Source organism: Lagenorhynchus albirostris, chromosome 16, assembly GCF_949774975.1.
Source record: "Lagenorhynchus albirostris chromosome 16, mLagAlb1.1, whole genome shotgun sequence".
In the NCBI taxonomy this organism is placed as follows: Eukaryota; Metazoa; Chordata; class Mammalia; order Artiodactyla; family Delphinidae; genus Lagenorhynchus; species Lagenorhynchus albirostris.
The window spans coordinates 25,476,625-25,492,233 of NC_083110.1; the positions used below are offsets into that span (position 1 = coordinate 25,476,625).

The 15,609-nt window shown below is 38.7% G+C and overlaps 1 protein-coding gene across 1 annotated transcript in view; it reads right to left on the reverse strand.

The window, feature by feature from the left end:
* The window catches only part of USP54 (ubiquitin specific peptidase 54), a 91,007-nt gene that overhangs the window by 45,267 nt on the left and 30,131 nt on the right, over positions 1-15,609 (reverse strand). Inside the window, exon 4 of the mRNA XM_060125323.1 lies at positions 166-300. Coding sequence (XP_059981306.1) covers positions 166-300 — 135 coding nt within the window. The remainder of the gene's footprint in view (positions 1-165; positions 301-15,609) is intronic.

Below are 15,609 nucleotides of genomic sequence, written 5' to 3' on the forward strand. Positions count from 1 at the left end.
ATCCACTAGGCAATTCATACTTTAGTAGCAGAAACAACTTATAGAAACTAGGGAAATTCCTAGTTATAACTGTAGAGACCAGGAGCACAGTAAAGTAGCCAGTTCCTGATGGAGACCATCCACAGTCTCACCCCATATCAAAGAGGGCCAGAGGCCAGCACTTACAAAGCACTCCGCAGCATCGTCCATAATTCCCAGCTGGAAACGCTGTTCATCCTGAAAAGTCTTTGCCAGAGCACTGCGGAGAGTGTCAGATGGAAGCACTTTTTCAGTACTGCACTGAAACTGGTTAAAGATTCCCTGTAGGGAAGAGGTTAGACAAGGGGAAAAGCACAATGCTGTTACTGAGCTTCGAGGCATCCCAGTCTGTCATGCTAGGATCTCCATGCTTACAGCTATGGAGCCAAATGTACTTTGAATGTGTTGATATGCTTGCAGTTAGTTATAAAAAAGTAAAAAAAAATGAGACTCATAATAAAGGGCATGATATGTGCTAATAAGGATCCTTGCTCTTCCATCTGAGTGTGATACCATCAAGGACTCATTAGGAGAGACCATTGTCATGAGTTAATGCAATGCAGTTACCTCTGATTTCCTCTGATATAGAAAGAGGTAGATGGTCTACAATAAATAAAGATAAATTATATGTCACTGAATTGGTAAATTATTCTCTGGGGGCTCATCGTATGAAACTTGGCCCCTTCTTTTAAATTGTTTAGCTACTATAAAATTACCCAAAAGTAAAAAGAATAATATAACAAATACCTACGTGTCTAACACTAAGAAATAAACATTCTATCATGTTTACTTCCAATCTACAGATAAAGCTAAAGTCCCCTTTAAGACCAGTCACTCACTATGAGTTTGTTGCACAATCTTCTGTTTATAATACTTTTACATATATTTGTATGTGTGTATATATGTGTGTGTGTATGTATATAACCCTCAATAATACATAGTATGCTTGTGTGTATGTGTCTTTCATGTAAAAAGTATCACACTGAATTTTACTTTTTTAAAAAATTCAGCATTCTTTTTGAGGTTAGCCATATATTTCATCCTTTTCCCCTGCTGTATAGTATTATATCATGTTACTACATCATATCTATTTATCCATTTGTATAGTATTATATCATGTTACTATATCACATCTATTTATCCATTTCTTTATTGACAGATATTTTAACAGTCTCCAATTTTTTGCTATTGTAAAGAGGCTATGCCAGCTTAAACTTCTACCAGTGCATGAATATAAATAAATTTCCCCATATCCTTATCAGCAATTAATACAGTCAGACTGGTTAATTTTAGTCTTTCTAACTACATTTAGTTTTTCTGGGTCTTCTATGAGTATTACTTGCAGAAAATACCTTCTTCTAGTCTTCTGGTATCTTTCAAGTGCAGCAGTTTTTTATTTTGGTGTAACTAAATGTATCTACCTTCTCCATCTTTACCTATATCTGAAACAATGATGAATATGATATCCAGAGAATGGAAACAAAGAGTGGCAACAAGTGGCACCTGCTTTGAGGTGTCCTTCTCAAGTGGTATTGGATCCTCTGCACAGAGATTTTAGAATGTGCTCCTTGACATCACATAGCCCAGATCCACACTAAACCACCAGATAAATTAGTTACATGTCAACATGCCAAAGAATGTCACCAGCTTGAAATCCTCATTAGTAATTTATTCATATTAAAAAATTCCAGGGTTACTCTCAGACTTACTAATGAGACCAGAAATTAGATCACTTTTATAAACCTACCTATGTGAGCTAAGAATAGGAGGTCCCACCAACCTAGAATGGCTAATTATTGGTCCTCATTTTACTTGACATTTTACTTGCAGTAGCTCAGTCACTCATTCCCTTCAGATTTTTACCCAAATATTACCTTCTCAATATAGTATTTCTGGATCATTTTATTTAAAATTGCAAGCTCCACCCACTCTTTCTAAACTTCCCACCCTTACTTGTTTTATTTTTCCCTTTGGCACTTTTACCAGCAGTCATACCATGTATATTACTTATTTATTGTCTAACTGTACTCTCTAGAATATGAAGACAGAAATTTTTGCCCTTTAATTCCTTGCTACACTCCCAGCATCTATAATAGTAATGGCATGTAGGCCATCAACAACTAGTTTTGAATGAATGATTTTATATGGTTAGATCTTATTAAGGGAAAATATTAACTCCCTTCTCTCTCTCTCTTTTTTTTTTTTTTTTTTGCGGTATGCGGGCCTCTCACTGTTGTGGCCTCTCCTGTTGCAGAGCACAGGCTCCGGACGTGCAGTTTCAGCCGCCATGGCTCACGGGCCCAGCCGCTCTGAGGCATGTGGGATCTTCCCAGACCGGGGCACGAACCCGTGTCGCCTGCATCAGCAGGTGGACTCTCAACCACTGCGCCACCAGGGAAGCCCTCCCTTCTCTTTTGTAAGCACATAAAGAATCACCTAGAAAAGGTGAAAATTTTTCTTAAGGTAACACAACTGGTTCAAGCAAAATGGGACTAAACCTTGTTCTGCTAATTTCAAGAGACCTCTGTTCTCTTACTAGCATCATTCCACCTCATACACACTGAACATCTATCCCTATAGCAACTTGAGAACAATTTACTATGAACTCTGCTATTATTTCCCTACAAACAATTCCATATGATGTGGAGGAGGCAGCACCAGAAAAACATATTTAGTATTACTTAATAAGCATGGGGCTGGGGGGAAATCTATTATAATTACTTTATTTTGGAGTGACCTAGAAAGTTTTAACAAGTCTATTATAAGATCAGGTAAGGACAGAGCAAGACCTTCCATAATTTGTGCTGGAAGTGGAAGAATGTCTATCAGTGACTCCTTAAACTAGACCAAAAGTAAAGGTCTGGGTCCACAGTTAAACACTCCTAGAGGGCAACTGGATATCTGCCAAGTGACCAATGGGATTTTGAAACTTGGGGAAATGTGAAGAAAAAAGGAAAAGGAAGGTAGGAAAAGAAGTAGTGGCTGCTTCTACATAAGGTGATCTGAACACTTAATGATATGCTGAAGGGAAGTCACCTCAGCTTTGCAAAACTTGGTGACCACTATCATATCCTAACCTGCCACTCTTCTCAACTGTTAATGGTAAGACATTAATGCTGACAAAGGCTCTACCTCTAGAGCAAGGGATGGATGAGGTTTGGTCCTTTGTTCAGAGTCTCAAACCGGTTCCAAGACAAACCGATGGAAAATTAGTTTCAGGATAGTTCTGTACAAACACAACAAATGCAAACTGCAGCCCCTTTAGTCTCTCTCAACTGGGTTTCCTCAAGAATTAATACTCTAAAGCAACAGTTCCTAATGAATTAACTTCTCTCCTATGCATAGTACTAGTTATGTTACCATCCTAGAGAGAATTAAGAAAATAGTCACTCAAAATACTTTCTGTGTTCTGTGGTTCAGATGACCTTGTTTGAGAAAGGACAGAGATCCACTCAGAGATGGCATAAAGTAATAGTTAAAGAGTATGGACTCTGGAACCATAGTATTTGGGTTCAAAATCCCAGCCCTGTTACTTACCATCTATATGACCTTGGACAAGTTACCTAACTTCTCTATGCTTCAGTTTCCTCTTCTAAAAGAGAATTAATAATAGTATTTACCTCCTAGGATTATTTGAGGATTAAATAAGTTATCTATCTTTCTACTTATATCTTAGACTAAAGTCTGACCGTATCAAAGTGCTATCTAAGTGTTAACTGTTATTATAATCATTCTATTTGGGATTCATTTTAGGTTACTGCCTGCTACTGATGTATGAAGAAGGGCCTTGAGAGTCAGAAAGGCTTCTACCTTGAGCTACCTACCCAGTCTCTAAGGTCTAGGTACAAAGGAAGAAATTCTTCTCTATTCTGCTGCTTGTATTCAAGAGAGGCAGATTTCCCATGACCTAAATAACAAGGGTTTTAGCACAGAAAAAGAAAGACTTAAAGTCAGAGCTCTGACTGCGCCCATAGTGGATATGCAACAACAGATCTGGCTCTTGTGTTCAGTGGCATCATCTCCATGCTACTCTTTTTTTAACCTCTTAATTACGAACAGCTTTCTCCACACACACTGAGTCTCTGAATGTATTCAGAATAGCCTCTGCCTGCATCTTCTTTATTTTCTTATTCAATATTTTAATTATTGTTACCGGTATTGCTCTGCCACTGTTAGGAAGAAGCAAGTGTATCAGGGATGACGCAGCCTGAGCCTGCCCAGCATGCATCTGTGAGCTGCAGCTCTGGAAGAAGCTGTAGCACAAAGCCCCTCTGTTAGGGCAGCACACTAACCCCTGTGTGTCCCTCTCACATGAGCACAAGGCAGGAATGGGCCTCCTCCTGTTCCCTTTTTCAACCTCCTCCCACCTTTCCCAGAGGGAGATCCTGTTCACACCAAAGAAAGCCAAGAACATTTAGTTCAGCAATAAGAACAGGTGGTAGCACCAATAAGGAACAAAAACTGGTATTCTTCCAATTGCTGAGTTCTATGGCAGAGAGGGAGAAAGGGCAGGAAGAACCAAAACCCAGGAATCATTTTCCCGTGTGGGGTCCCTGATGGTTTCACTTCAATAAAGAAGAAACCCACCTTTGAGGTTTCTCTCTGCCGTTCTTCACAGAGTGAAACCAAAGAGGTCTTCCTTTTCTCTCTCAGGAAAAGGCAAATTACTTTTTGTTTGTTAACTATTTTCTTGGATGCAGTGCAAAAGCAACAAGACTAATGACTAAAAGCAGGTGCTTCCCCATCCATCTCTCTTGGATCAAGTAGCAAACAATTCTACCCACAGGAGCATATAATTATTTGGATTAGTAAAAACCACGTAAATAAGATAAAAGTGCCATAAAGACAGAAAGTCTTTGTGCTTTGTCATCTACAAATGCAGCTGTTGCTTAAGTTCTTCCTTTTTTTCCCCCTAAAACACAGACTTTGTCTTTAAGGAGGGAACAGCTGTCTATTTCTCTCTCAGAATTTCCTATCTTTGCATCAAAAAGAAGTCATGAGTAGAGAAGATACAGGTCAAGAAAAAGGGCTGTCACTAAATTTGATGCTTTATGGGCCCAAGGTCTTTGAAAAGTGCCCCAGTCAGCAGTTCAACTCATCCCTGAGAGGTGTCCAGCAACACCTTCTACAAAGGCGTGACACATGTTATACACTACTACTAACTCAATTCTTAGAGTTTCTCTTCTTGATCTAAGCTTCCCAAATCTATCATTTTGGCTTTCATAACTATCCCTTTTTTTCCACACCTCCTGTAAATCATAGACCTAAATAAACCATAAACCTAGATGTGGCCAATCGAGTCTGTTTGTAAACACAACCCTTTGAAAGGAAAATAAAGGAGCTACTCCTTGAGAGTCACTGACTGCTGGAAAATAGAACTTTCACCCTAGATTTGTATGTTCAAAAGAATTTTGAACGTTTTCTTTCAAGAGGGGAAAGAATATTGAAATGTTTACCATTTTGGCATCCAAACCAGTAACACTGGATTTTTAACATTTTATTGCCAAAAAGTTCAAACAGGGCTTCCCTGGTGGCGCAGTGGTTGAGAGTCCGCCTGCCGATGCAGGGGACGCGGGTTTGTGCCCCGGTCCAGGAGGATCCCACATGCCGCGGAGCGGCTGGGCCCGTGAGCCATGGCCGCTGAGCCTGCACATCCGGAGCCTGTGCTCCGCAACGGGAGAGGCCACAGCAGTGAGAGGCCCGCGTACCGCAAAAAAAAAAAAAAAAGTTCAAACATACAAGGGTAGACAAAATAGCACAATAAATTCCCATGTACCTATCATCCAACCTCAACCATTACTAACCTGTGGCCAATCTCATTTCATATATACCACCCACCCTCCTCCCAGATCATTTTGAAACAAATGCCAGACATTATTCATCTGTAAATACGTCAGGATATGCCTCTAAAAAATAAGAACCCTTTTTGTTTAAAACATAACCATATAACAAACCCTTTCTCTAGTGTTCAGTGATTTTTTTGTGATATAACAGGATCAGTGATTACATCTCCCCTGACAAGTGTGAGCTGCAACTCCCAAGGTTTGTAGTCTATGAGCTGACCAAATATGTGTTCTTCAAATTAAAGTTGTTAAATATAACAACTTTAGTGACCATTCAGTGACAATTCTGAAGTGACATTTATGCAGTAAAAACAAAAGGAAAGGTACCTATGTAAAGTGATGGCTATGTTAATTAGCTTGTTGTAGTGATCATTTCACAATATACGTATATATCAAAACATCAAGTTGTGTGCCTTAAATCTCATAATTTTTATTTGTGAATTATACCGCAATAAAACTGAAAAAAAACACTTAACCATAATACCACTACCACACTCAGAAAAAGGTATGCAGTCAGTTTAACAGAAATTCTTGCTCCAGGAAGAGAAAGCAGAGAACAGCTGGCCAGTTTCTCTCTTGAGATTCTTTAACCTTATGTCTTAAAATAGCTACCTTCTAGACTTCCTTATTAGAAAATTACCCACATATCCTATATCAGTCCGTTTAAATCAAATTCAGTTACCAATACCATATCTCCCAATGAGTTTAGGGCTTTATTTGCATTCAATTTATAACCCAATACCTTGGACTTACAGTGGTGAAGCAAAAGACCATCATAAACTTACCTTTCACATGCATTCCTGCTACCTATGCAAAAATGACACCCACATACACAAAGGCAGAGACACAGATAGAAACAACAAGACCTCAAGACAGTGGACAGACAGAGACAGGCCAAATTCACCAGGGAATAGTATTGCTTTTAGTGGGAAATCATAAACTAATATTGAGATTTATAAAAATGTAACAGTCATTCTGGAATTTTTGCCAAGATCAGAAATGTAGGACCTTAAAGATGACCAACAGTATTCAAATCAAATTTTAAGAATCAATATCAAAGCCACTTACCCCACAGGGGAAATAAAAAGGGGGACCCATCTGGACATGAACAAAGATTTTGAGATTGTATAAGTTTCAGGTTCTGCCATAAACTCTGGAAAGAATCATGATGATCTGCTATATTTTTCCTTATAGTCATACCCCTCTATTTGAAATACCATGTAAAATTCTGAACTCCAGAATTTTTAAAAGGATAAGAGCCTGAGTTTTATACTATCCAAGTTATGTCAATGACTAAATTAGTCAAGAATATTTAGGTACAGGGCTTCCCTGGTGGCGCAGTGGTTAAGAATCTGCCTGCCAATGCAGGGGACAAGGGTTCAAGCCCTGGTCCAGGAAGATTCCACATGATGCAGAGCAACTAAGCCTGGGTGCCACAACTACTGAGTCTGCACTCTAGAGCCCGCGAGCCATAACTACTGAAGCCTGCACGCCTAGAGCCCGTGCTCCGCAGCAAAAGAAGCCACCGCAATGAGAAGCCCGCACACCGCAACGAAGAGTAGTCCCAACTTGCTGCAACTAGAGAAAGCCCGCACACAGCAGCAAAGACTCATGGCAGCCAAAAATAAAATAAATTAATTTTAAAAAAAGAAGAATACTTAGGTACAGCCTAATACAACTTTAAGAAAGGTTAACCAGGGCTTCCCTGGTGGCGCAGTGGTTGAGAGTCCGCCTGCCGATGCAGGGGACACGGGTTCGTGCCCCGGTCTGGGAAGATCCCACATGCCGCGGAGCGGTTGGGCCCATGAGCCATGGCCGCTGAGTCTGCGTCTCCAGAGCCTGTGCTCCTCAACGGGAGAGGCCACAACAGTGAGAGGCCCGCGTACCGCAAAAAAAAAAAAAAAAAAAGAAAGGTTAACCAAAAGACCACACAAATATGTTCATATCACATAGATAAGCATAACAGGAAGGAAGTTCAATTCAAATGGATAGGTGCATTAGACATAAGGACATACCTTCCTTATGTGAGGGCTATTTATTACTAGCTAAAATTTCCAGGTAACATACTAGAAATCTAATTTCCTGGCTTAAATAAATAGCCAGTCTAGGATAATGGGTTTACTCCTCTGATAGTGGCCATGACTATAGGACAATGAAGAACCTTCCATTCCTACAGTCTACAAAAAAATGACCAGACTAATTCCTTATACCACTTTACTCGATATGTTTATGCTTCAGTCCCCAGTAAAGGAATAGCTACATGGTACACAATAAAAAAATATCAAGAGATTTGTTCCCTGAACTCTCAAATTTCCCCTCAATTAACAAGTGAGCTATCAGCAGAACACAGACTTTCCTGCCCCTTCACAACAGTCTTACTGTTCTACAGGTACAGACTTACATTCCAGGACCCCTATATACAAAAACCTATTTCCTACCTACCTACCTCCATCACCACCACCATTCCCTGGCTTTTATTCCTTATACTAACATCCTTTAAAAAAAATCACTAATTGAGAAGGTTTGTTGGATTTAATCAATCAATGCAGCATTCTTCTTTGCCTATAACAAAAAACACTCTGTCCTACATCCTGGCACTGTAAAGCCTCTAGTACAATCCCTGGAAGGAGAACAAAATCTTTGTGGCATACTAAGTACAGAGGACGGATTTCCTCCTCTGGACAGAGATAAATAAATAAACCAATACCAAAGTCAAGTCATACCCTGGGGGCCAGGGTGTAAGAGCAGACTCAATATGAATAATAAATCAGAGCTCTGGGCTATAGGCATGACAACAGTTTAGGTCAGGAAAAATCTTTCAGTAATACTAGGTGGGAATAAATTTGGTATTTTAGAAGGGACAGGGTAATTAGCACACAAATTTCTCTTTTTTTTTTATAAATTTATGTTTTCATTTATTTATTTTTGGCTGTGCTAGGTCTTCGCTGCTGCGCATGGGCTTTCTCTAGTTGCACGGTGAGCAGGGGCCACTCTCCATTGCGGTGTACGGGCCTCTCACTGCGGTGGCCTCTCCTGCTGCAGAGCATGGGCTCTAGGCACGCGGGCTTCAATAGTTGTGGTGCACGGGCCCAGATGCTCCGCGGCATGTGGGATCCTCCCGGACCAGGGCCCGAACCGGTGTCCCCTGCATTGGCAGGCAGACTCTTAACCACTGCGCCACCAGGGAAGTCCCCCACAAATCTCTTTTATTTGCTAAGTCAGAGTTGAAATGCATTGCGGTTCAAAGTAAGCAGAAAGACAAACTAACACAAATTCTTCATTAATAATTTGCATGCAAGATTTTGAGACTGTAATTACTTTAGGGACTTAGTGTCAAGTAACACAGAAAAAAAAAAAACAGTATATTTTACAGGACCAAAAGAAATGGATTATCATAAACATTGTGTACAAACCACCAAAAAGTACTGGATGCAACATATACTATGGTACCAATGAAGATCACTAGGCACAGGACTACTGGCAGACGTTCATAGAGCAGAAGAAAAAAACAAAAATATTGAAGAAGACGTGATCCAAAAGGTATTCACATAAGGCCAGTAGTAAATGCATTTTAAGTAAACAACTGCAGAGAGAGCAGGGACACATATCTTTCAGCCAGACTTGGAAGGGCAAATCCTTCATCCAAACATCAGATTAAGGGAAAGTTAGCTAGCTTCTGACTCATCAAGGAACATGTTTGTGTTTCTTTTTGTACTTAATAGTAGGTTCTAGAGATAAGCAATTATGCTCTAACATAAATAATTCTGACTTTATAAAGAACTGGCAAGTTTTGCAGAGTACTTCAAATTCAGGAAGTTTGGAATCTCTTGTTTTAAAAAAAATCTAAGAAATAAGAATTTTACAAATCAAACAGCATTAAAGAATGCAAACAGGTCATGAAGTATCAGCAAAAAGGAATTCTTATTAGCCTCATCAAATATTCCTCCTTTTTAAATAGGAGGCAGAGAAAAATATATATAATTACACCCATAGAGAAAAAAATATATAGAATACACCCACACTGGGACACCACAAAGTTAACATGTAACTTAACGGCAGGATACCAGATAACTGCTCTGCAGACAGAATCCCAGACTTTGACTTCTTACGTCAGCAGATCTTTCCCACCATCAACCCCCCTTCCTGCCTCCCTCCTCCCCTCCCCCACATCTCTCCCTTCCCTTACTAAATGAGGCATGAAGGCCTAGATTAGTAGACTTAGTAAAAAAAGTATGAGACCAAAAGTCACAATATGAAAATCTCTATTAAACAGGACAAGAGTGAGAGAGAATATAAAAGACAGAAAGAAAAAGAAAAGGAAAAGGCAATACCCTAAACTCCATAACTAAAATACCAAGAAGTACTAAAAGACTATATGAACCCAGAAAAGTTGTGTTTATATTATGGTCCAGGCACTGTGAGGAACACCAAAAGAGAAGAAAAGCTGGGCCACCTTCCCAAAAACCCATACAGCCATGCTAAACACTGTTAAAATCAATTATGGATGTAGATATAGTATTTTTAAAACTTCATGAAGAAGATAAATTTCTGAAAGGCAGATGTGGTTTGGCTTAAAAGGGATGTGTTATTGTTCTGTTTATTGTTATTATTTTTGTTATTATTTTGGGTGCCAAGGGATGCAGGCAAAGTGAATGACATCTGTCTGCAATGCAATGTCTAAGAGGCAGGCATAGTAAGTATACCATCTGCTATCATAGATGAAATGGAGTGCCTGGGGAAGGAGAGGAAGGGAAAAGGAAGTGTGAAATTAGTTTTTTAAATGTCCATAATCCTGCTTTTCTAAGTGATTTAAGAGACAACTGGGAGCCACTTCAAGATTATAAGAAGGTAGTAACTTCAAAATAGCACTCCAGGGTAGTCTTAGGTTAGAACAAATGAAATAGGAAGATACTAGAGATGGAAAGGCAATTAAGGGCCTGAAAAAAAGAAGTACTCTTTTTACTAAAACGGTGGGCAAAAAGACCTATTACTAGAAATATTACAGACCAGAGAAGAGGCATAAAGAGAAATGATAATTCCTGTGGTGGAATTCAGGCTATTTTCAGTTTTCCTCTTTACACTTTAGTATACTTTCCAGAATGATTGCAGTATTTTTCTATATTTATAATAAAAATCATCATTCAAATAAAGAACAAACATGATGTGTATACACAGCCAAAGAATAATAAATAAATGCCCATGTGCCTGCCACACAATTTAAGAATGGAAAAATTGAGTTTGAGTATCCACAAACGATTATATCCTACCCATTCCACCTTCCAGAGGTAACCATTATCCTGAATTTTGTGAAAATCATTCCTTTTTTCTCTACAATTTTATCATATGTATGTATCCCGGAACAATATGTTATTTATTCTGCCTGTTTTGGATTTGTATATAAATGGAATCATAGTTTAGCAGTCTTCTGTGACTTGCTTTTTTCATTCAATATACAAATCTTCCTTGATTTATGATGGGGTTACATCCCAATAAACCCACTGTAAATTGAAAACATGCCTAACTTATCTTCTGAACATCATAGCCTAGCCTAGCCTACCTTAAACTTGCTCAGAACATTTACATTAGCCTACAGTTGGGCAAAATCATCTAATACAAAGCCTACTTCATTATAAAGTGTTGAATATCTGATCGAATTTATTGAATACCGTACGGAAAGTTAAAACCAGAACATTTGTATGGGTACAGAATGGTTATAAGTGTATCGGTTGTTTAACGTCATGATTGTGTGGCTGACTGGGAGCTGAGGCGTGCTACAGCTGCCTAGCATCACAAGAAAGTATCATACCATATATATCACTAGCCCAAGAAAAGATCAAAATGCAAAGTAAGGTTTCTACTGAATGCATATCGCTTTCACATCATCATAAAGTCAAAAAATCGTTAAGTCAGACCATCGTAAGTTGATGGCTGTCTATAATGCTTGTGTGATTAACACAAAATGATACATGTAGCTGCAGGCTATCCATTTTCACAACTATATAGAAGTGAAATAAACTACTACTCTAGGAATAAACCATAATTTTTTAATCGATTATATTAGAGTTGGAATGGGTTGTTTCATTTTTCTGTAATCACAAAAAAAATGCTACCTTAAACATCCCCAAACATATCTTCTGGTATGTATGTACAAGGAAGTTTCTTACAATGAATATCCAGGAGTAGAATTACTGAGTAGTAGGGTACCTGCTACTTCAATTTTATTTGACAAATGTAATGACAAACTGGTTTCCTAAATAGTGGTATCAATTTATATTCCAACCAAAAATTTATGTAAATTCTCATTATTCTACCTTGTAGGTAACAATTTTATCTGACTTTTAAATTTCTACTAATCTGAAGGGTATGGTTTAATCTACATTTCTTACATTACTAAAGAGGGTAAGCCTATTTCATATGCTTAAATATCAATTGGGTTTCCCATTCCTAGAAATGCCTGTTTATGTGTTTTGTCCATTTTCCTGTTGACTCATTTTATTATTTACTTATTCTTCATGAGAATTCTTCTCTGGAGTTCTATGTTGGATACCAGTCCTCTGTTGATTATATATATTGCAGATATTTTCTCCCAATTTGTAGCCTTGTATATTTATTGTCTTTATGGAGTCTTCTGATGAACAGAAGTTCTTGAATTTTCTATAGTAAAACGTATCAAGTTTTTTAACTTTGCATTTTTCATGTCTTATTTATTAAATCCTCTCTATCTCTTAGGCCATGATATTCTCTCATAGTTTCTTCTAAAATGAAGTATATTGTCTTTCACATTTTCCTCCTTAATTCATCTGAAATTCTTACTTTTGGTATAACATGAAGTAGGGATCTAATTTCCTTTTTGTCTATACAAATAAAGAGTTATCTAAGCACGTTTATTGGAAAGTCTAAGAGTATAATTTTCAAATTAAGTGCACAATAATTAAAAGAATGCAAACAATGCCATCTAAAACAAAGTATGTGCAAATTAGAGCCTAATTATTTAACATTTATTTAGCACTGAGAGATTGAAAAGCACTTTAGGGAAAAAAAAAATCAAATTTTTAATCTTCCAATACAGCAAAAGAGGCAGTGAAGGAAAAGAAATCTAATGGATAGATCAAGCAATGATGTGATGAGGAAAGCATCAGAATTTCAACACATCCTCAGCTTATAAAAAGACCCAAAACACAGCCTTTGATCCACTAAGCCCATTTACCTATCCATCATAAGCAACTGCTTCTCTGAAAAACTCCCAAGATACAACCTCAGCCCCTTTAGCTTGAAAAACAACTTCCTTTCTGTAACTGGCTATTTCAGAAGGTGTCCCATAAGGTCTGGTGATTGGTTTCCTTTATCTTTCTGACTTATATAATTATATTGATTTATATTAAAGTAACAATTTGTCCCTGTGGAAAATGAAACATAGCAAGATTATGACAGCCAATTCTCCAGAGTCCCATCTGGGTCAGTGAAGAATATGGCACAGTCCTGACTAATCAAAGGCATGTCAGAGGGTCATGTAATTTCCGTCATCCCTTCTTGTTACAGATAGGAGTTTCCAGTTTCAGGAGATTGTTCTACCAGGGATTTCTCCAGTATTCAGATCTCTAGCAAGTAACTTGCCTTGTTTTTTTGGTTTTAATGCCATGAACCAGACTCCCCTTGGACTTGCTGACCAAAGGACCACTATGTTTCTTGTTTATCTAAAGTTAGATACTTAATGCCAATGTACCTTTGAGAAAAATCAAGCCGAATGCTCTTTTGGATGGACTTCTGTCTGAATGGGCATAGTCAGAAATGTTACAACTGTAAAATATCTGGTTTTATTAAAATTTCATATTTAAACTCCCCAATTAACCAATAATTTTTTAAAACATCTTTATTGGAGTATAATTGCTTTACAATGTTGTGTTAGTTCCTGCTGTATAACACAGTGAATCAGCTATATATAGACATATATCCCCATATACCCTCCATCTTGCGTCTCCCTCCCATCCCCCCATCCCACCCCTCTAGGTGGTCACAAAGCACCGAGCTGATCTCCCTGTGCTATGCGGCTGCTTCCCACTAGCTATCTACTAGCTATCTATTTTACATTTGGTAGTGTATACATGTCCATGCTACTCTCTCACTTCGTCCCAGTTTACCCTTCCCCTTCCCCATGCCCTCAAGTCCATTCTCTACATCTGCGTCTTTATTCCCGCCCTGCCCCTAGGTTCTTCAGAACCATGTTTTTTTTTTAGATTCCATATATATGTGTTAGCATACAGTATTTGCTTTTCTCTTTCTGACTTACTTCACTCTGTGTGACAGACTCTAGGTCCAAACACCTCACTACAAATAACTCAATTTCGTTTCTTTTTTTTTTTTTTGCGGTACGCGGGCCTCTCACTGTTGTGGCCTCTCCCGTTACGGAGCACAGGCTCCGACACGCAGGCTCAGTGGCCATGGCTCACTGGCCTAGCCACTCCGCGGCATGTCGGATCTTCCCAGACCAGGGCACGAACCCGTGTCCCTGCATCGGCAGGCAGACTCTCAACCACTGTGCCACCAGGGAAGCCCAATTTCGTTTCTTTTTATGGCTGAGTAATATTCCATTGTATATATGTGCCACATCTTCTTTATCCATTCATCTGTTGATGGACACTTAGGTTGCTTCCATGTCCTAGCTACTGTAAATAGAGCTGCAATGAACATTGTGGTACATGACTCTTTTTTAATTATTAACCAATAATTTATATTCTATATTTTGCTAAAAGTTATAATGGTTCCAAACAAAGGGTGGAAAAAAAAAAGATATTTGTGACCCTAGTGGCAAAAAGTTCAGAAGACTCAGTTATCTCTTTCCAGAAATATCTGCCTACCATGGACTAAAACTTCAAACTGATGTTGGTCAAAAAACTGTTTTGAGTCAGTTGTTGCAAATTTAACTGTGAAATTCTCCTGGATTTTTTGGTCACAATTCCTGCTCTCAGGTATAAAAGCAACTAAATTAATAATGATCACAACCAAGCATCCCTGTGACAAACCAAGAATTCAGACTTCATCAGACTGAAAAATGACTCTAGAAGCTTACTCAGAACTTAGGCATACTCATCCAACCATAAATAACCCATTGTATATCAGGACCAAGAAAACAGCAAGGATAAGTGTTGGAAAAGTAATAGAGAATGGGCCCTTCCACATCCTAGTTCTTTCTCTTTAGCAACTTACCTAAAGAGAACTCTCTCACATTAGGGCATTTTATTTGTCTCTAAATGAATCCTCAGTTTCATTTTATTCAGAAATGGAAAACTCGGAGTCAGATAATGGGGTACACAACTGATATAAAGAACCTATTGATTATTACATGTGATAATAGGAAATATTAGGGAATGGGAAAATGGGAAAATTTTAGTACTGGATTTTCTTTTTGTTGTTGTTGTTGTTGTTGTTGTTTGTTTTTGGTGGTACGCGGGCCTCTCACTGCTGTGGCCTCTCCCGTTGCAGAGCACAGGCTCCGGACGCGTAGGCTCAGTGGCCATGGCTCACGGGCACAGCCGTTCCGCAGCATGTGGGATCCTCCCGGACCAGGGCACGAACCCGTGTCCCCTGCATCGACAGGCGGATTGCCAACCACTGCACCACCAAGGAAGCCCTGGATTTTCTTTTTTTAATAAATTTTTTTCTTTTTATTTTTGGCTGTGTTGGGTCTTCGTTGCTGCACGCGGGTTTTCTCTAGTTATGGCGAGCGGAGGCTACTGTTCATTGCGGTGCG